Source organism: Dunckerocampus dactyliophorus, chromosome 20 (genome assembly GCF_027744805.1).
Source record: "Dunckerocampus dactyliophorus isolate RoL2022-P2 chromosome 20, RoL_Ddac_1.1, whole genome shotgun sequence".
In the NCBI taxonomy this organism is placed as follows: domain Eukaryota; kingdom Metazoa; phylum Chordata; class Actinopteri; order Syngnathiformes; family Syngnathidae; genus Dunckerocampus; species Dunckerocampus dactyliophorus.
The window spans coordinates 8,637,682-8,660,000 of record NC_072838.1 but is presented as its reverse complement, the minus strand read 5'-3'; the positions used below and the strand labels follow the sequence as shown (position 1 = coordinate 8,660,000).

The 22,319-nt window shown below is 41.0% G+C and overlaps 2 protein-coding genes across 6 annotated transcripts in view; one reads left to right on the top strand and one right to left on the bottom strand.

The window, feature by feature from the left end:
• ext1b (exostosin glycosyltransferase 1b) overlaps window positions 1-5,095 on the top strand; it is a 141,051-nt gene extending 135,956 nt beyond the window's left edge. The window contains exon 11 of the mRNA XM_054763659.1: window positions 3-5,095. Coding sequence (XP_054619634.1) covers window positions 3-188 — 186 coding nt within the window. The 3' untranslated portion in view covers window positions 189-5,095. The remainder of the gene's footprint in view (window positions 1-2) is intronic.
• The window catches only part of med30 (mediator complex subunit 30), a 64,260-nt gene that overhangs the window by 12,222 nt on the left and 29,719 nt on the right, over window positions 1-22,319 (bottom strand). For 3 of the 5 annotated variants that reach the window (XM_054763660.1, XM_054763662.1, XM_054763663.1), the window contains exon 5: window positions 1-12,387. This exon is cut by the window's left edge and continues 240 nt beyond it. The exons of 1 other annotated variant lie outside the window; for it this stretch is intronic. In XM_054763660.1, the coding sequence (XP_054619635.1) occupies window positions 12,292-12,387 (96 nt within the window). In that variant the 3' untranslated portion in view covers window positions 1-12,291. The remainder of the gene's footprint in view (window positions 12,388-22,319) is intronic. One more of the 5 variants, XR_008567158.1, reaches the window with a different exon arrangement.

Sequence of the window (22,319 nt, the reverse complement as noted above, 5' to 3'; positions counted from 1 at the left end):
AGTCGTCAAGAGCTTCTCGCTGGGCCGACCCGGACCACTTCGCTCAACGGCAGACGTGCATGAACAAGTTTGCCAGCTGGTTTGGCTCAATGCCGCTGGTCCGCTCCCAGATGAGGCTGGATCCTGTCCTGTTCAAGGACCAGGTCTCCATCCTGCGCAAGAAATACAGGGACATCGAGAGGCTCTGACCCGCCCAGGGTGGGTGGGAGGCGCGAGATGCCGTCTGCGCATGAGCGCACGTGCTGCCCATGCAGAAATTTTGGGAGTAAAGACGAAGAAGAACCACACGTCAACTGATGAGCAGGACTCTATAGAATATTGGATAGAATATTTTTTTGTGGATGACCTTGACTATCCTGCTCGCGCTGCAAGGCGGTACAAGAGGGAAGGTGTGTGTTTGTCTGGTCACCCCTAGCAACTCATCCCGCATCAGGACATGATACTGGACTCGGTGCCACCCACCCCAAGCCGACCCGCGCTGCTTTATTGCCTGGTTTGATTTTTGTACAAATCAGCTGTATCCAAGGGTTGGAACTGAGAGCATCGTCCGTTTTTATTGCGGTCGACTCAATTGGAAGTGAGCAGCCAATCTTTCTCATATTCTCAGCTATTGTCACGCATTATTTGAGTCTCACAACGTCCTCAGTCCCTGCCTTAATGTGCTCATACTTTATCATCTTCTGCATCGCCCTCCTACTGTACTTCCACACTGTGTGTCTTTCCTCTCACCCAAATCCAAATTCTGACCTAAAATGCAACATGCCAGCTGGTCTTTTCGTGAGCATTTCCTTGGCGTGCCATTTTTTTTCAAAAGTTATTTATTGCACATTCTTCTGCTGCCTGTATTAGTTTGCGACACCAAGGTGCTGTTTTCAAATGTGGTACCGGCTATGCTTTTACGCAGACGTATTTTGTTGTTGCATCGCAGCCCCGCACACGTTGCTGTTGTGTTGCCACCACACATGCTGATCGTGTGCACCTTAAATGGCAACATGGCTGACAGTTGGCCTTTCATTGATCATTTGAGGGGGGAGTCCACTCAGACACTTGAATGAAAGCAACACGTTATTAGCGGCCTTTCTGTCAGACGTGCAATCCGAAGTCAGAGCTCAAGAGAGGAGAGGGTGTGTCCATGTTTTTTTTGTTGTTTTTTTTTAGTGCCATAAAAGACGGACGCTACGAGGAGTCAAATCAAACGGAAAAAACTAAGGCTGTGTCTCAAGTGGCGCACTAGCGTACTTACACTTAGCTGCAGTACACTTGAGTGCATGAGTGAGAAGGTGCCCAGAGTCCAAATGGTGCAAGAATGCAACACTCAGTGGTCGCCATCTTGGCTACAAAGCGGAACCCTTCGCGGTACAAAGCAGTGAAGGTGAAGCGGGCAAGTATTGCGATGATCGTGTGCTGTCACGCTGTCAAACTGTGTGCAGTCAGGAACTAAGTACAGTTATACCTTGGTTTTTGTCATTACCGTAATCCCTCGCTTATTGCGGTTCATTGGTTTCACACCCGACTGTGATATGTGAATTTCCGAAAATTAGGATTGCTTATTTCAAAATTTCTAAATATTTTTGTAGTCAGAGCATAGAAAACCTGCTTACCACCTTCTAAATACGGTTTTTAACATTATTATAACCCTCTACACATGAAATAACACCTTTACACTTGTATTACCCAATATAGCTGATATAAGATGTATATTATATAAGACATAATATAGACGCATACATGTTAAAAATTATGAACAAAAATACATTTTATAGAGAATCATTTGTAATAATTATGAATGGATTGATGTGGACTTCCCGTACATCCTGGTGTGATAGGATTAAATCGTGTTTCTCGCTTTCTTTATCAAAGTGCACTCGCAACTTTCTTTGGCCCCATGGTGGGTTATTTTTTTAATGTAAGGACAGCAGCTCGTAGGGTGCTTTGTTTGGGCACTCGACTTCGCAGAATGATACAGCACAGACTAGTTTGTTACGTGCAATACTGTACGACAAACCAAGGCAAAATTTTGGCGAAAACTGAATCGTACGATAGCTGGGGCGCATGAAAGCTGACTGTAAACTAAGCACAGTGTTCCATCTGAGACACAGCCTAACGCTTATCTTCAAGTGTTTTTGCATCATGTCAACTCACTGCAAAAAGCAAAGCGCCACAATAAAAAAAGTACAGTGGAACCTCCCCTTTGTTCTTATTTCAAAATGGACATGTCCATAATCTGTTGCGGGGGCCAAACCTTGATGAGCATCATTGCTAAAAGAAGCTAACCACTGCAGGAGTATATAATATGCATTAACACGGTTTAGTTATTGTCATACAAGTGTAAAAAGAAGTTAAACACTTTTTACCGCATATGCCTGTGACATCTACACAAACTATACTCCTCATTACCTTCTTTTATCAGTACAGTGCTCCCTCGCTACATCGCGGTTCACTTTTCGCGGATTGGTTGTTTTTTTTTAAAGTGCAATTTTGCATATTTTTTTTAACAGCGTATTAACACGCACTGTGTTCTGCATCCTGGGGGTGTATTAGAGCGATCTATCGGTGCTCTGTTGTATGTGTCTGTTATTGTATTTACTACTGCCACCAGTAGAGGGTGTTGTATAGTCATGTGAGAGTTGAAGACATGTGAGGCCTCGTCTCAGTATGTTTACGTGCCTGTACGAGCATTTCAGGAACCCACAGTAGACGGCTAAATATAGAGCCACAACATCCTTACTAAGCGAGAACCCGCCCATTGTGTTCTGCGTCCCGATTGGCTGTAGACCACTGTCAATCAGTCAGTCTCCTTCGTGCCGTTTTCTGTTGTGGTCGATGGTCGCTAGCAAACCAACTGTGTGAGCTGCTTGCTAACTGCCAATAAATAGAAGAAGCAGCAGCTAACCTGCTAAATGAATCTTCGGTTGGAGGAGTAGGACGGCAAAAGCAATAATACAATAAAACTTAATCATTTTTTGTGTCCAACCTAGTAGGTTGATCATTAAAGTTCAAACGAAATTTGAGCTTAGAGAGTGTTTAAACAGGAGAAATGTATCATGTATAAAGTGTATGCTGAGGGGTTTTACAGCTTTAAAACATATACAATAATTGTAAACAAAGCTGGCTACTTCGTGGATTTCACTTATTGCGGACTATTTTGGGAACCCATCCCCCGCGATAAACGAGGGAACACCGTAGTGCCAATTTAGTGTTACTTTCACGGTATTGTGCTGAGCAGTCAGGACGCTAGGTTACAATAAGCTTCTATGGTTATCATCACACTTCCTGTTCGCCATCACTGTGGTGGCCACACAAAAAACCCCAAAAAATCTGCCCAAAAGTAACCAAAAAGTACGCAGTTTCCCCCCATAATAACCATACGTTAACATGTGGAGGTTCCACTGTATATGTTTACCACTTCATGAAGTATTAGGGCCAAACCGAACAGAAAACAATACACTAAAACGTACAAAAATATCGTTGAAAAGTATTTTAAAAGCTCCCTTATGGCGATGAGATATTTCGACGTGACATATACCTTTTTGAATCATTTCGTTTGGATTTTTTTTTTTTTTTGCAGTATCATAACTGCGAGTTTGATATGATAAAAGCCCAAAAAGCCGTATCTTTTTTGCATACATTATGAATATCATGCATTTCCCCCTTGTTGCTGATGTGATTTCATCGTTGGACTGTGATTTGACTGAAATGTTGCAACTAAGTGTTGATCTTGAGCACTTTTTTCAGCATCTGTTTCCTACTCGGTGTACTATTATTTTAACGTTTCAATGTCTCATTTTCTTTTATATAAATATATATGTTGGAGATTATCAAGTAAACTACATTTCCCTCAGCTTTGCAGATAAAATCATAACTCACTGCACTGTACATAAACATATATTTATTTTTTTTACTGTGTAGTCTCTGAGGTGACGTTCTAGGCCTGTACTGCATTGCTGAGGGGAGTTCATGCATGAAGTCGGATGTCAGATGCCAATAATCCAGTTCAGGTTTGCATTGGTTTTCCCTAAGCAGCTCCCCTGAACCGGTAGGACTCATGCAGCCGCAGACCGTGACGCTTGACTGGAGGTACTCACTTGTTGCCAGCTACGTAGAGAACAACGGCTGTGGATGTCACGTCTATACAGTAATCCCTCGCCACTTTGCGCTTCAAATTTGGCGGTTTCACTCCATCACGCTTGTTCAGAAATGTATGAATGAATAAATCATGTTGTTTCGTGATTGAATACGGCTTATTCAAGTCCCAAAATATGCACATCTAAGTAAATTTGACGTATTTTTTGCCCAAATTAAGCATTTCCTATCATAAAAATGGCTAAATGAACAAATACGGCATTCAGAAGACACATTCAAAGACGTTGTGATTATATGTAGTATTCTACACTGGTCACCAGGTGTCAGTAATGTTACTGTAATGTCCGGTGAGAGACACAAGCACCAGACAGGCACAATAATCCCTAATAAAAAGCTGTAACCCACACTAAACTGAAAATTCAATCTAAACTCCCCAACGTCACTTCCTGTTCGCCCAGCACTCAGCTCCCCTAACAGCGGAACACATTTACAGCAACACACATGACCACGAGTCCTATTTATGTCTTATTTTCTCTGATTATGACTACTATATTGGATGATAGGAATGTAAAGGTGACTATAGGGGTGTTATTCCATGTCCAGAGGGCTCTAGTAATCTTCAAACCTCTATTTAGAAGGTTAAACAGGTTTTCTATGCTCCAACTACAGAAATATTCCATTTATATATGAGCAGTCCCACTTCGCATAAATCGACTTATGACAGTCACGTCTGGAACCAATTGGCCGCGATAAACGAGGGATTACTGTACTCTAAAGTTTGATTGCAAACGTCCACTTTGCTGCATCCCTCTTGAACAAAAGTGCAACATGTGAAAGTGCCACAGCGGAGTTTGAAGTCTGACAACGGTTGCATACGCCATTGATCTAAAATTGGATTGGGCTGCACCATCCTGGCTCTCGGCGGGAGTCCAATCGCAAAAGCCCACTAAAAGGAAGATGGAGAATAATAAGCGGCTGCAGCAGATGGGAGGCGTTGTGCCGAGCTGCGCTAGCATCTTAGCTTGCACGTGCGATGGCGATCATGAGACACGGTGGCACGCAGCTCGGCACAAGCGCTTCTTCCATCTTTTAGCCCTTTTGTCATCCCATTGGGTCCGGACCAAAAAGGAATCTATTATGCAAGTTGAATTTGTGAATCTGATGTTGTGGAAGGTCTTCCCAAAAACAAAAATGTGACAGACAATTCGTGTTTATCTTGTTGATTTGTGCCTTTTGTCAACATGAGTTCTTGCACTGCCGAGGACGTTTTGTTGTGGACTCACCTCGATGCACAGCACGACGAAACCCCGCCTTTTTTTTTATGTGTGTTTGCACACCGTTACCACGACGACCATGCGTGCATGACCATGTTTTGGATTATTTATCATCACATGACCCGCCAGAAGCTGACATATGACGGACTGTCCTGATGCCTTCACCCCCCTCCTTCCCACTCGAGACTTTTATAAAAGGTCACAGATGAGATAGAAGATAAATGCTGATTTTGTAAGAATGATTTATAATAAAACTCATTTGACGATACCCGTGTCTCACTGGTGCGCTTTATATCTAACGACAAAGGATGATACCCCCCAACCCCCCACTGGAACTCATCTGTCACAATCATAAAGCTTTTTAACGGCCACAAGTGTGGAAAGAGAAGCTCATGTTGAAATGAATGTGTGGAAGTGGTACGTTTTTGGCTTCTTTGTCTTTCTTACCCACTCTGTTTGAAACACTTCAAGTTCAGAATAAGTAAATTGGAGAGGTTAACTAGTAAGCTCGGTAGCTTGCTATGCTAGCGGCAGCCGTCTCTTATGACACCGCAGGGAACCCGTAGCCTGCGTAATGTGATGTAAACAAAGTATAATAGAGCGTAAAAGTGACTATAGGGGTGTTATTTCATGTCTACAGGGCTCTAGTCATGTTAAAACACGTATGTAGAAAGTCAAACAGGTTTTCTATGCTCTAAATATGAAAATATTCATTTTCTTAATATTGAATCCTACTTCACTGAAATTCCCTTATCACGATTGGGTCTGGAACCAATTAACCGCGATAAACGAAGGCTTACTGTATCGTTTCACAAGCAAAAGAACAACACAAAATAATTCTAATTGTTATATTGCTATAATTATTCTAAATAGTGTAAATGTACTTGTATTTACTTATATTTTACTCACCATCTGTAAATATCAAAATCTTGTTTCTTATTCTTTCTATTTTATTCATATTGTTTTTCATTTTATATCAGAGTGTTTTTCTTTTTCTTCTGCAATTGAGCTACTGCAACCGAGCAATTTGTCTTGTGGATCAATAAAGTCTGTTGAAGTCTAGATGACTAATGGATGGAACTTATTGTTGATGCAGACCCATACATCCCTGTTTAATGGTGCTTCTCACCTTCTTTGTCAAGTTCCTGGCACTCACAGCTTTCTTTGGCCCCATGGTGGGTTATTTAGCAGTTGCACTAAAAAACAAAAATGCACGGACGGCGAGTCAGCCACGCATAGGGTGCAGCACAAGGCAAACGGACTGAATTTGTGCTGCGGAAAAGTGGGAATGTCGGGAAGAGTCACAAGTGGTTTGAATCGGTCGAGCAATGTGGATGTTGAAAGAATTTTTTAGAAGAATTAGTGTTAGAAAATAGTGGGAATTTTGTGTTCGTCGCGTTCAAGTCTTGAGGTACTCTAGCAACAAAAACCTGTCATGTTTGTCTTAATTTTCCAGGTAGCAAGGTGGAAATGCGACAGTATCTTCTCTGTGTTCCTCATCCTGCAGTTTTGCTCATTTGGATGCCAAAGTACACGTCCCTGCACACAATCAAAGCCTCTCAGTCTGCTGGCTTTAAAAAAAAAGATGCTCCAGCAGTTTTGGGGTCTAATCAGGTCACCCCAGTGCAGCTGAATGACAAATGTTGCCCTGCCTATCTCGGCCCTGACACAGTCTGACCCCGAGTTTAATCTACATCACGAGAGATTGATGTATAAGAAATAATGAACACCAAGAAACCGCAGTCAAGATGTTTGAATCAGACCATCACAGACTAGGTTCAAGGTCAGTTTGCACAAAGCCAGCCACCATAGTGTTAGAATAAAGTGGAATCCTGGTTTCCATATTATTATCATCCACACAGCCAGGCGCACTCGCAAAGACTGGGATTCTGAACATCACCATTACAACACAAGCATGTCATGACACTAACTTCATTTTGCTCCATGAGCATACGACTTTGGCGTGCAGGCTTACTGAGCAAACACCGTAACACGAGTCTCACATCGCCACAATTTCTGCTCCAACTGTGCAGAAAGTGTGCACCTAAAGCAGTGTTCCAGACTGCGACTAAAAAGTCGCATTTTGCAACTAAAATATGACATTATGAGTGAATTTTTCATCTACCTGTGCAGATAAAAGTATGTGTTCCATATGGAGTTGGCAAGGGACGTCCCTTAGTACCGTGAGAATGAAAAATAGTCTGAAAAGTGTAGTCTGTTGACAACAGCTTGTCACAGTCTGAGACTATCAATGCCAGCGTGTGTGATCGCTCACGTTTGACTCGTATTGAAGTTCGACTATTCTACCATCTTTGTTTACACATTTTGCCTGGCTCAATTGTCTCTCTGGCAGAAGCTAACTTGCTAGCTATAGTTATCCGCCTAGTCTCTGCTACACAGACTCCAACTGTGACTTTTTTAGTTTAAAACAAACTAGCAATGAGATTTGTTCAGCGTTCGTTTTTGTCCCACAGGGAAACTACAATGGCTGTCACGTTCACGGGGTACGTGGTAATTTACTTTTTTTTGTATGTTCAATTTTTAAGTACCGATTTGTCCCATGGAATAGCCACCCCGAGCAGTAACCCACCATGCCCAGCAGATGGAGCTGTGGTGAAACAAGCTTGTGTTGCGTGTCACTTGGCCCCCACCTTGTAATAATCCCCATTACCTGTTGGGCGGCACTCATTTTTCCATAACATTTTTAAAGTCAGACAACTAATAATGGAGTTCAGACTCCTGCTCTCTGCTGAGTTTTATTCTAATGAGAAATTCCACAGTTGGATGTCATTAGATTGTGTATGTAACGTTGTAGCCAGTGAGTATAATTGTTTGCGGTTGGAAGCGCATGATAAACAAATGAGTCCCACATTTTTTTCAGAGTGTTGCACAAACACGTGTTCCTCCTCTGACCGCTGTCTGATGCTGAATGTGAGCACACATTTGTACAGTAATAATAGTCCCTGCATGCTGCCGTGCCCTCTGGAACATAATAACACCACTGAAAGGGAGGTTTATTAATCACGAGCACATTCTTTTTTCTGTTTCAAATACCGCCTGTGTCCTCCTTTGTTGAGAACAATGGTGTGGTAATAATAGATACAAGGCCTGTGCCTGCTTTACAGAACACAACCATATCATTCGTGTGTATGTGTGTATGTGTGTGTGTGTGTAGACAGTACATGAGGACCTGACAGTGTGTGGATGATAAGGAGGTTTCTTAGTGGATTTTCTCGCCTATACAGCATATCAGTGGTTTTCAACTGGTTTGGATGTGCGACCATCACCACCTTCAATGACTATTTTTTTAACTCAAACCTCTCAAATATCTTATATTTAAAAGGGATTGACGCACCTGGTGGCGGCATCGCAAGTGAATAGCACAGACAAGAACGCGAGGTGCATTCATGGAAATGAGTCAATACATTTTTTTTTTTTTTTGCTCAGGCAGAGTCCCACGACCCACTGAAAACGTCGCCACCAGTCGAGAATCACCGCATTAGATCGGAAACATGGGTCTGGTGCAGCGGAAACAGTGAAGTCAACCCATTCCAGTGTACTAACAACTAACATTTGTCTACATTGGTACACACGTTCCCATAGCTAATAACAGAAATAGGAATCATCTGTTAGCCAAATTGTCACACAGGTTCTAAAAGGAAAAACACAAAAACTGTAAAACACAAGTGATGACTTACAGTATATGTGACCATGGAGTCACACTACATCCATACCATAATGTCCAGTATATGTTCTCATTCCTAAAACCTCTTCCCGTTGTAACAAAGCAAACTGAAGGTAATACAGTGAAAGCTTTTGGTTAACGACAAAACTTTCACCCCGGTTTGTGTACATTTTCTGGTTAGCGCGCGCGTCTTGTCATGTTACTAACACTCCACCAAAAGTCCAAATGCTTGCTTCACGTATTTTTCATTACAAAACGTCCTTGTTAGTAGCCTATTAGCTTGCTAATACATGGAAACATTAACCGGAAGTCAGCTCCGTCACCCGCCTATGATGTCATCAGCAGTTGACTCTGTAGTTCTTTGCTAACAAATACTGTTACACCACACGTCTCAAAAATGTTAGCACAAAATACATTTTCATAGCTTTATAATTACAATTTGACATGCAAAAAACACTTAGAAATACATATAAATGATACATGAAAGGAATAAATGAACATTTAACGTCACTTTTACCTTCACTGAAGACATGATTATTGACAAAAGACGGCGATGTGACAGCAAGATCCCCTCAGACACCACCTTGGTGTTTTGTCATGAGTTATTTCTTGAATTCATTAGCGTTTATTACCTTCTCTATCAACATGCTGGCACTTGCAACTTTCTTTGGCTCCGTTGTGGGTTATTTTGCAGCCGTGATCCGTGTTCGTTCGCAAAGAACTATAGCATCAACCACTGGTGACATCATAGACGGGCAACGGAGCTGACTTCTGCTTCCAGTTTCCATGTATTAGCAAGCTAATGGGCTGATAAAAATATTTAAATTAAATTCAAATTAAGGGTACGTTCCCCACTGCAGGAAGGATTTTCTTATGCGGTTGTTCACATTACCAAAAAAATGTGACCTGTTAGTGTGAAAGCATGTGAAAAAAAAGTGCAAAAGCACAACATAACACGCATTTTTGGTGTGTTTACGGAAGTAAAGATTGCTGCGGTGTAGGGCTGGGCGATATATCGATATTATTAAACGATATTTCGTTCATATCGATATAGACTGGATTTGCGCTGATCTCTTATAACTTGATGCGGAGGTGTCACTCATCACCCTGCTGTGAGTGCAGCGCTCCTGAGCGAGGTTCCGGACCCGACCCCTCCATGCATAAAGTAGGAGAGAGGAGGGGCGGAGCATACGCTCCCATAAAAATGAACAAAGTGACAAGCTCCAGTGTTGCCAACCTGGCGACTGTGTTGCGAAATCTGCCGACATATTTTCTCAAAAGCGACTGGCGACAAATCTAGCTACTTTTTCTGGCGCCGTCGAAGAGTTTTCTGGTATTTGGGGACTTAAAAAGTGAAAGTAGATCTAGAGAGATCCATGCATCCTCGAGGCGCGATGCCGCCGGGGGGGATCAAGCCCTGTTTTAAAGATCAGGATCAAAAACAGAAATGTTTCTTAATCTTCATAAAATGACTACTCATTACACTCACGCCTCATTGGGACTCGGCAGCTTACCTCCTGTTAGTCGGTCAGAACATGTGATGGAAGAACGATGTGTGATAGATAAACAGGTAGTTCCAACTACAAGATAAAAGGAGGAGACGGGAGGCGAGCCGGATGTAATTTTTACGCCATCTACACTTTGAGAGGCGCTAGCTGAGTTAAAATATTAAAGTTATTTTATTTTGATGAAGTGATGGCCAATTTTAAATTAAACTACAAATCAAGTTTACGTATTTGTAGTTCTAAACATGATTAAGGTGTGTGTACTCACTTTTTTGTCTCTCCTATGAGGTTCTGCTTTCTTAAAAAAAAAAAAACAATACTGTTCAAAGTAAAGTATTTTTTAGTTGCTGCTGCTATTTAAAAATGTCCTCTTTTATACGGGGACTTTATTTCATATATTGTTCTTTTGTGCTTTTGGTATTAACTGAGGATTGAGCACAGCTAAAGGTTTGCTCTAAAGAAGAATGAAGATTATATTCTACTTCTTATATTTATTTAAAAAAGAATGGACTATTTTATTTGACTGATTTTTTACATTTTAATAAAACAACTTTGCACGCATATTTGGCTTCGACTTTGTCTAAACTCACTTTGAGGAAAAAAATATCGGGATTATACATCGTATATCGATATTCAACATAAATATATCGGGATATGAGTTTCGGTCCATATCGCCCAGCCCTGACGTCAAGCTCGCAGGAGGGTATGGAGGCGGTGGGGGGAGCATACCGTGTGTTAAATATAGATATTTTTATGAAGGCCTCAATTACGCTCAGTTTCAAATTTTTGTAATTCTTCAGTGTGCAAAAAGCAGGAATCAACGGTTATGAATTTGTACAAAAAGCATCCTTGAAAGTTGAATTAGTCCATGATGTCCACTTAACTTAGTAATTCCACCTTTTTAATTGTTACCAAAAAAACAATCACATTTCAGGAGGTGACCCATGAATTACTGTATTAATTAATGTTGTATTTTTACGTCGTTCCATGTCTTTGGTCTGTGTAGCGTTCACGTTGGGAGTTCAGGTGAACCGCACCAAAGTTCACGTGCGAGCACACCGAGACCCATCTCTCTCAAGCGGGCTCAGTTCACTTATTTGGTGCACACCAGGGCTCCGGAGGTTGTGTTCACACTTGACCAAATGCACAAGCGTTCATTTTAACCGAACTAAACATGACAAGCATGAACGCACCTTTAGCAAACAGCTTTGGTGCAAATTTTAACACAACGGTGACCAATGAAGCAGAAACTACTCTCAAGCAGCTATGCAAGGATCAAGCTTGCAAAACAAGCGTCGTCTTATATTCGGGTCAATAGCCACATGTAGGTTTGTCTTATTTTAGTATTTAAAGTGATGAAATGTACAACTATTTAAGAATATTCTAACAACATACGAAGAAAATGAGGATTAAATAGAATATATCAATGTGTCTCTACAGATATTAACTCTGTATGTGCTACAAATAGATAAAACATGTATCCACTCTTATGAGCTGATTGAAATGAAGAATATCGAGGTAGACAGACCATTTTCTGAGCACAGTTTCAGTGGGTTGCCTACTACTAACCCCTCTCTTTGTGTTTCCATTTTTCCCCACTTTCCTTCTCGGGAAATAGGTTTATACTGCCAAAGTTGTCACTTCTTCAATAAAGTGCTGCCTCAGCAAGTCTGTGGTACCTTCACGTCGCCAGGTATCCTCAGCGTGTGTGTGCGTTTGTTCGTGATATTTCGAACTATGTGGTTTAGCTTCTGACGGCCAACATGGAGTTGATTTCCCAGATGAGGTTGCGGAGTTGATCCATAATCTGCTTCAGTTGCTGGTTCTTCTTCTTCAGCCTCTGTTGAAAAAAAAAATAAATATATATATAAATAAATAATTCCAAATGATTTAGCTACTTTTTTTATTGGTTGGGCTAATTATAAGACAAAATGCCACCTGGCCAGATGAAGCTGCTGTTGTAATATATTGTACTATAAAGTTTAGCCATAAAACAACATGCCATAAAAGTCTTGTAAAACAAACTGTACTGCAGTCGATATACAAAAAAACAGCTCAACTAGCAAAAAAACAACAACAAAAGACTGTGAGGATGAGGATTTAGAACATATTTCCATTTTATTTACACTTTTGATGCCTATTTTCTAAAGGTATTGGGTGGAGATTTACTTTCATCCAATATACCTTAAAAAGTTTGTCTGTTGAGAAGAAACCCAGCATACTGTACTGTATTCAAAAAGAAGACAAAATGAACCTATTCGAGCTACTGATAAGTCCACTGGGAGTTTTAACAGCAAAGTTTACAGAAAATCAGCAGCATCACTCGCTGATCTAAGCCCATGTTTACATGCAAAATATTTACTGCAAACAGGCCTTAGTTTTTTTTGTTGTTTTTTTTTTTGGGGGGGGGGGGGGGGGGGGGGGGGGTTGATTAATCAAACAGTGAAAGTGGCAAGTATCAGTAAGTGGAGCTGCAACAATTAATCGAATGGATGATTAATCGATTATCCAATTAATCAACAACAATTTTGGTATTCGATTAATCGTTTCTTTTTTTTATTTAAAAATGTAAATACTCTTTCATTATTTTTTAATTTTCTTAGTCATCCATGAAAGTAGGTGGCCGAGTGGTTAGCATGTTGGCCACACCCAGATGTGGGATTTCCGTTGGGCATCTCTGTGTGGAGTTTGCATGTTCTCCCCGTGCGTGCGTGGGTTTTCTCCGGGTACTCCCGTTTCCTCCCACATTTCAAAAACATGCATGCTAGGTTAATTGGGGGTGTACCCTGCCTCTCGCCCGAAGTCTGCTGGGATAGGCTCCAGCATACCCATGACCCTAGTCAGGATAAGCGGCATAGAAAATGGCCAAATGTCCATGATAGCTGGTGAATGTGTTTTTATGTGGACATGCATTTCTTTTTTTAGTTCCACTGGTGTGGATGAACTTTAACACTGGAGTGGGGAAAATGTACATGTACAAATATCTGAGTTAGCATGGGCATTGCCTAGCGTTCAATGTTTCAAGGCTATGACTACACGGGCATACATATTTATAAAAACACATTTTTCTACGCATTTTAGCTTATTTGTCCAATGATTAGGTCTTATGTTTTAGTCAATAAAAAAAACTCCTTGAAAATTCCTGCCAGACTTTCTACAACTCTATCTGAATGCACATTTCAGCAACCATTTTTAGTACAGTATATCTTCTCAAGGGAAAAAAACTAGCAAATTTGAATTTGAATATACTTTTCAGTGGTCATTTACGAGCCACTGAAAATGACACAGTCATTATTGTCCAAAACAGATGGCAGCACAAGTGAGTACCAAGATAATTGTTCTGTAATTCTTACAGTGAAGCATGGTGCTGGTAGAGTCATGTCTAGAGCTGAATGAGTCCTGCTGGCACTAGGGAGCTGTGGTTCATTGAAAGAAACATGAATTGCAGCAGCTTATAAAAATACGGAAAATACTTGTAAACTTGGTAACCTAAGTTCACCATATTCTTTCTTTATATCTGAGTGGAAGGCATTGAGAGTGGACCTTGTCATCTCCAAGGGGGGTGTTTCCGTTTTCCCGGCAGTCTCAAATGTAGCATTAGTGTTTTATATAGCTAGTGTCTCAGGAGCTACTGTATCTGCAGTGAAATCTATTACGATCGCTGTCTCTCCTTTAGCCGTGACTAATTACAGGCCCTTTTTGCAGCATAGATAACACCTTGAGCGATCGATTTCACGCGGCTCCCTTAATATCAACTGTTTAGCTGATTGACCTTGATGATAATCCTGAGTGGAACATTTGGAGGCCTTACAGTTTCTCGCTCATTCTCTGAAGGACACTTACTGCTTCTTAAATGTCTGGATCTTCCCTTATACAGCTACCTCGCTCTTTGACATTTATTCACTGTATGTGTGTGTGGATGTGTGACTGTATTACACAAGATATGCCTCATTACCCTGATGAGCAGCTCTTGAAATAACACGTGCACGTATTTGCTATCGAGATAGTATCCTAAGCCTTAGTAATTTCAGCCTCTGAAAGTAATAGAGCACTGTATCCTTTAACAATGCTTTTCTTAATGCTTTGGAAAGGAAAGCACATCCAGATAGACTTGTCATGACAATTTCAAGCATAAATGAATGAATTTGGCTTCTGAGGCAACAGATTTGCCTCATTTCTCTCCTGCTACACATAAAAAAAACCCTAGCCAAGGACTTGCAAGGAATCCAGATATGAAATCCCATATTTTCCTCAGTGGAATTACTACAGAGACAAGCAAAGCCTCATTATAGGAAGCTTGCTGATATGCAAATAACTTATTATCACATACATTCTCCTGCAAGCCCAGGTACTGTAGATAATATTCCATTTATAACCTCAGAATGACCATGAGTCTTCCAATGATATTGCGTTTGCAATGCAGAGTACGGGGCACACAATTGCACCTTGACACCATCTCCCTTTGTGTCACAGCGAGGTCGTCGCAAACAAAACACACATCCCTCAGGTGCACGCTCACATTTCTCACCTCTCAACAGCCAACCGCACCATTCTGTTTTGATGTCTTTTCACTCTGTAAAAGGCTTCTGGTGACACGCTCTGATACTCAGCCTTGAACAGTGGCTAGTAGCCACTCAAGGGACGCAAACAAGAAAGTGTCATTTTTAAAAGACCACCTGCAGACTGTCAGAGTTGCTTCAAATAAGCCGGTAGTGCAGAGAACTTGGAATTATATAGTAGCTCGCTAAACTGTTAGATTTGTTGTTTTCGCAATACTGTACAGACAATATAAAACTAGAAGTTCACTCAGTAGAGCACAGACCTCCACCAAGGCCAAACTGTTTCCCTTCAAAGTGCAAAAACGGATTGCATTGTCAGTGGAGACAAGAAGGCAAATTTGAGAGTATTTCTAAGAGATTGAGGGCAGGAAGAAACTGGGCCGCTTCATTAACATTAGCATATGTGATTGTTTTGTCATTTCTGTCTGCGTATACTCAAATGTTACAAATTCTGGAGTGGTGACAGCAAATCTGCTCAACCAATCAGCGACCAGCAGAGTCACTATGGCGCTTTGATTTACGTTTTGGATGTCAAAGCAACAATTCCAGCAACAATTCCAAAAGCTAATGCCATTGTCAAGGTTTTGTGTTAGTGCTGTGCTGGGCACATTTATGATCGGATCGCAAGTTTCTACGATCTCAGGAACAACCATAAAGTCTAAGCCTTGAAACGGCCCTGAACTTGACAACACCCATAAAAGGAGCTTGTCACTAATTTACTTTGGGTATCATACAATCACGGGAGGAAGGCCAAGAGACATGCGAGTGCATGCGAGTATGCACGCATAGTAAGATCATGTAAAAGGGTGACGATGAGTAAAAAAAATGAGTCAAAAATTCGTCATTTGTTCCTTTTACAATTTTCTATTCATCAGCTTTAGATGATCTTTATATCCATTAAATCTGGATACAATTTTGAATATGGAGGTGATATTATACTGCAGTTTGACCTAAATTCATTTTACTGTTAAGTGTTTTCCAAACTTGTAAAGTGATGGTTGTCAAATAGCATTATCTTTCTTTCATTTGATTTAATACAGCTTGTCTGAGTCATGTTCGACTGTGTTTTTATGTTTTGTTTAATAATCAGGGGGTTTTCTCAACACTATCAGCACATCTCTGGTTCTAAGAAGAACTAACAGAGTTAGACACCAGATACCAGCTGAGCAGAGTCTTTCCTGCCTTCAGTCCTTAAGGGGAATGTTAACTGGCTCTTCAAGTACCATGTTGATCTTTCACAGGACTCGTCAAACAGGCTAAGTACCATGGCCATGGAAAACATCTCGTCTTGTCCCTGTGGTCAAAGTGGGGCGCCCAGCTGAGCTGAATGACTACCGACTAGTGGCCTAGCTTAAGATGCTGTTCTGTACATGACAGATCGGGCCTACACATACAGTACTTTGAGAGAACGGCCTCAGTATGTCAAACATGGGAACTGTATTTCTGAGATGGTCAGGAGCAGCACTGGTGCGCCACAAGGAACTGTGTTAGCAGTTCCAGTTCATATTCTAAACAACTGATTTTAAGTACAATTCACAATCCCTTCACATTCAAAATTCTCTTGATGATGCAGCCCTTGTGCCCTGCCTCAGAAGTGGTTAAGAACATAATAAGTACACGGACCCTTTGGAGGCCTTTAAGGGTTTGCTAGATTTCTTTAAATTTTGTTTCTGCAGTGTGCCTTTGGTCAATTACAAATGAGCACCCTTGGGCACCCTTGCTTTTGTGACTATTTGTCAGGGTTCAGCGCATGGCGTCGGCTCTGTGCGCAAACCACAGCTCTTGATGGCTTTCTGTTGGTCCAACAGTCAGCCTTAACGACCCATGTCGGCGCAGGTAAAAGCAAGCTCACGTCACGCAACGCTTGTTGCTTGCGGGACGAGCCGGTCTGGCGAGCACCGGGACCTTCGGATTTTGGGGCCTGGGCTCAGGGCTGGGGCTGGCGGAGTGTATGCCTCCATAGTGGTGAGACGTACGGGCATGTTCAGGGATCAAAATGCGTACCTGTCGGCATATCTGTTTGTCATTCTTCTAATAGCTTCGGGATCCACCGGCAAAGTCGATTGGCAAAGTCGGTTGGTGACCCAAGCTCGAATTCATACTGTGGCCAGTGAGATTACATTTGGGGCATTTTTCTGAATGAGACAAACAAAGTACTTATCTTCTCTGTGGTTCCTTGAAAAGAACAAGATCCTGTATGGTTTTCTTCATAGAGCCAAGTTTATAGAGCCATTACTGTACAGTATTAGTCAATACAAACTATAGATTTTGGCACCACGCATTAAGAGCGTAGCATCAGAGTCTTGAACTCTAGCCTTGAGTTAAGTCTGTTCCTTTGGGAACTTAGAAGAAAGGAAAATGAACTGCACTATATTTAATACAAAACGATGTACTGCATGTTTATGGTTCATTTTTACATTATTATTTATAATAAGATTTAATATTTCAGCTCTACTGGTACCTAGAGAATCCCTAACTGTTGTATTTGTGTGGCGACTTATGTCTAGGCAAAATAGATTTTATTCAGGAGATCCCTCAATTGGTCACAAATATATTCACAAAAGTGCACTTTTGCCCTTTTAAAAGCTGCTTTCAATTACAGCTGAATTAGTATTGACTGCTGCATTACTCAGTTATTCTTCAACGGGTGCTTCAAACTAGCAATTGGTTCACACTTGGGATTTGTTAGATACAGGCCAGCGAACAACACGCTTATCAGGCTTTATAATTGGCATCTCTCCATTAATTACTATGGTTGCATTATCATCACATTAAAGCCGATTGTGGAGGGTTTTTCGATACATCATACATAGTGGGAAAATCAAGCTAATCTTGTAATGATATTAACAGATTAATAAAATCAATTAATCGGCAATTACCCCATTTAATGTAGAATTTAAAAAAAACAAGACAACAAAGCTCTCTGAGAATATTAAGAACCTCACTGTTGCTTTTTGAAGAGGAGCTTTGAGATAGCAGCTGCCTGGAAATGACTTGAGATTCAAATATGTGCACACGCTTGATGACAAGCATGCAACGGGAGTGAAGGCGGGCGCGGGTGGGGGGGGGATGTAGCAAGTGGAGCATAAATGTGCTTTCACTCAGGATTCTACCGCTAATCCGCCCTGTCGCTGGCAACTCAAATCGCAGCTTTGACTCTGTGGATGTGGCTGAGAATTACAAGTGTAAGTGTCTGTGAGTGAGGAGAGGGGATTAGACAAGGAGCAGAGCAGAGTGGAGAGGAAAGGAGAACACTTTTTAGTTGCAGTTCTGCAGCAGAATCACACAATCATCCAAACACCAAATCCCTGTGATGCGATCGCTCCTACTAATGATTACCGCCACCTTGTCCAATACACAGCGAGGAAAATAAGTATGAACACGTCAACATTTTTCTCAGTAAATATGTTTTTTCAATGAGCCTATTAAAATGACATTTTTACCAGATAAACAACACAAGTACTCAACACATACTGCACAAAGAAATCAAAACATACTGTATATGCCCATAAATGAGATGACGTGTATTATGTGTATTGAACACACCGACTGAAATGTATTTAATACCTGGTAGAAAAGCCCTTGACTCTAAAAACAGCTTTAAGGCACCCCTCGCATGGAGAAACAAGTAAATTGAAACAACATACAGTATATTGTCTTCAAATCCAGAAGGTTTTCTTCGATAAGCTCTGATCTTCAGTACTTTTCAGACTTTCAATTTGATACTACCGGTAGCGTAGACCTCGTGAGACCTGCATACAGTATATATGGGTGTCAAATTTGAAGCACGTACAGTCATTGCTAAAAGTTTGAGAATGACAAGTATTGGTTTTCACAGAGTTTGCTGCGTCCGTGTTTTCAGATATTTTGTCAAATGTTGCTATGGTATACTGAATAATATAATATTTAGAATTGCAAGCATTTCACATGTGTCAAAGGCTTTTATTGAAAGTTACGTTTAGTTTATGTAAGAGTCAATATTTGCAGTGTTGAACCTTCTTTTTCAGTTCTCTGTGGCATCAATTCACTTCTGGGCCACATCCCGGCTTATGGCAGCCCATTATTGCATAACCAGTGCTTGGAGTTTGTCAAAATTTGAGGGTTTTTGTTTGTCCACACATCTTTTCAGGATTGATCACAAGTTCTCAAAGGGATTAAGGTTTGGGGAGTTTCCTGGCCACGGACCAAAAACAATGTTTTTGTTCCCGAGTTAGTTATGACTTTTGCCTTAAGGCACGGTCCTTCATCATGCTAGAAAGAGCATCGTTTGTCACCAAACTGTTGTTGGATGGTTGGGAAACGTTGCACACATGAATGATTTCAGGATGCTTTACTGTTGGCATGACACAGGACTGATGGTAGCTCTCACCTTTTCTTCTCCAGACAAGCTTTTTTTCCTGGATGCCCCAAACAATCAGATTGATCAGAGAAAATGGTTTTACCCCAGTCTTCAGGAGTTCAATACCTGTATCTTTTGCAAAATACCAGTCTGTCGCCGATGTTTTTCTTGGAGAGAAGTGGCTTCTATGTGCCCTTCTTGACACCAGACCATTTTCCAAAAGTCTTCACCTCACTGTGCATGTAGATGCACTCACACCTGCCTGCTCCCATTCCTGAGCGAGTGTTGCGTTGGTGGTGCCCCGATCCCGCACCTAAATCAACTTTCGGAGACAGTCCAGATACTTTCTAGGGCGCCCTGATGCCTTCTTCTCAACAATTGAACCTCTCTCCTTGAAGTCCTTGATGATGCAATATATGGTAGATTAAGGTGCAATCTTGCTAGCAGCAAATATCCTTGCCTATGAAGCCCTTTTTGTGCAAAGCAATGATGACTGCACGTGTTTCCTTGCACATAAACATGGTTAACAGAAATAGCACAAGATACTAAGCAGCACCCTCCTTTTAAAGCTTCCAGTCTGTTATTGTCACTCAATCAGGATGACAGATTCATCTCCAGCCTTTGTCCTTGTCAACCATCCCACCTATGTTAACCAGAGAACCACTAACATGACATCAGCTGGTCCATTTGTGACAGGGCTAAAATGCAGTGGAAATGTTTTTTTGGGGATTCAGTTCATTTTCATGACAAAGAGGGACACATATTACATCGACTAGCATAAAGGCTACCACAGGGCCATCAGCAAGCTGAAAATACATCGCCAAGAAAGCTTGTGACTTAGGGAGGGAGGGCGGGAGCCAAAATACTTGTCAAAGACATCAAGGAACTGGACAAATACTCCCGATACAAGGAAATGAAAGACAACTCCCAAAGACTTGATGCAGCTGGAAGTCTACATCCTAAGTGCTTTTTATTGAATGCCTCCACTATATTAATCCCTCGACAGTTCGCACTTCAAATTTACTACCGTGGTATTTCAAAAATATATACATTTTTGAAATTATCTCAACTTTATATTAAATCAGTTCAGTTTTGTGGTGACGGCCTATTAGTCAAAATATCTGCATATTTCAGCATATTGTACATATTTCTTTGCCTAAATAAAGCATTTTCAAGCACAAAAATGGATAAATGAACTAAAATACAAATAGAAGGCATCATCAATCACTCCGAATAACACCTATTTGCTTCTTGATGTTTTTTAACACCTTTCTTACTTCTGTCACACAAGTGAACAAAATGTAAATGACAAAGTGTAAGCAAGTTACTATTGTAAGTGTCAGCAGGTAAAACATTCTACTGTTTGTGCTATCTGTGTTCCGTGTGGACTTGTTTCTGTCGTGATTGGATCCTGTGTTTTGCCCTGACCCCTGTGTTTCCTCCAATTTGCTCTCTCTTCCCTCTTGTGTCTAGCCCAGGTGTGTCTTGTTGGGTTTATCGAGTTCCAAGTTTTCTGTCTTGTCTTTGTCAGATCTTCATATATCACCGTGGCGAGTCTGCGTTAGTTCTGTAGCGCCTTGCATGTTTTTTTTTTTGTGTGTTTTGGACTTCAAGTTATAACTTTGTATTTTGGATCCTGTGTTTCCATACCTTGGAATGAAACATTTTTGAGCAACATTCCAGTGTTGCGGTCATAGCTTGCCTGCACTTGGGTCCACCACACCTTACCCCCACACCCTGACCATGACAGTTATGTTATGAAATAATTATCTGTAATACACATAGAGAAGGGGTAGAATTAAATAAACTCTGATTCTTCTTTCAAACATTTTGAATTATGCAAATGTAACTATGTAATGTTCCTAATGCCACTTGTTAAGCATGTCAAAACAAATAAACCACACCATACCATTATTATTTGGTTTATGATATACTCTTGCATTCCTACAATAAACACGTATTCCTCATGCCCTGTCTTTTTAAAGAATATTACAGATTACAAATTAGTTTTGAGGCTCCCAGGCGCTGTTTTCTTGCAGTCATTTTCAATTGAGCAGATTTGCCATCCTTTTGAAGCGAGACGGTGACAGAAACCTACGACCTTTAGCGAACACTTTATTAGGAGAGGAAACCGTTGACAATGGCAGTAAGAGCCAGTTACAAAAGGGAAGAGCCAATACAGTATATCACACGTTGCTCTGTCTTCACTGCAATTGAGTATGTGTCACTTTGATCTGCTGCTTGTACCTTGTAGCCCGATTGTATCTCATTTCTATCCACCGTCATAACACAATCCAGAACATAAAGGACTGGCAAAAGCTGAAAGAACTTAATTGATTTTGCACTAAATCTGCCTGAAAAACACAAATATATGAAGCTGCACTGATTTGATCTACGCAGTGTTTTACTACATGTCACGCTAGCCTTTATGCAGATGATAATTGAGCAGGTCAGGTAAGAATAAAGCAGAAGGCAATCAGGCATGCTCTACTGCAGAGAAACAAGACATAATAGATATTCTAAAGGTATTGATTGATTCTGTATGCTGGTAGCTCACCGCCTGTAAAACCGATAAAAGCTAATCTCTGCACCAGTTGACCTGTAAGAATCAACCACTCAAAAACGGAGCAAAACCTCCTTCTAGGTCATATAGCCACGCAGTCCACTGCACATCTGATACTATGTTAAGTCTGGATCAGAGCAGCGTGTTAATTAACTCCAATGTAATGCTGTCAAGAATCAAACAGGGGAAATGGGTTAACAACCAGCTTTTTTTAATAGAAGTGCACTATTTATAGAAGTGTAGTGTTTCTCACCTGCTAAATCTAATGCTGGCATTTGCAACTTTCTTTGGCTCCATTTTGGGTTACTGAG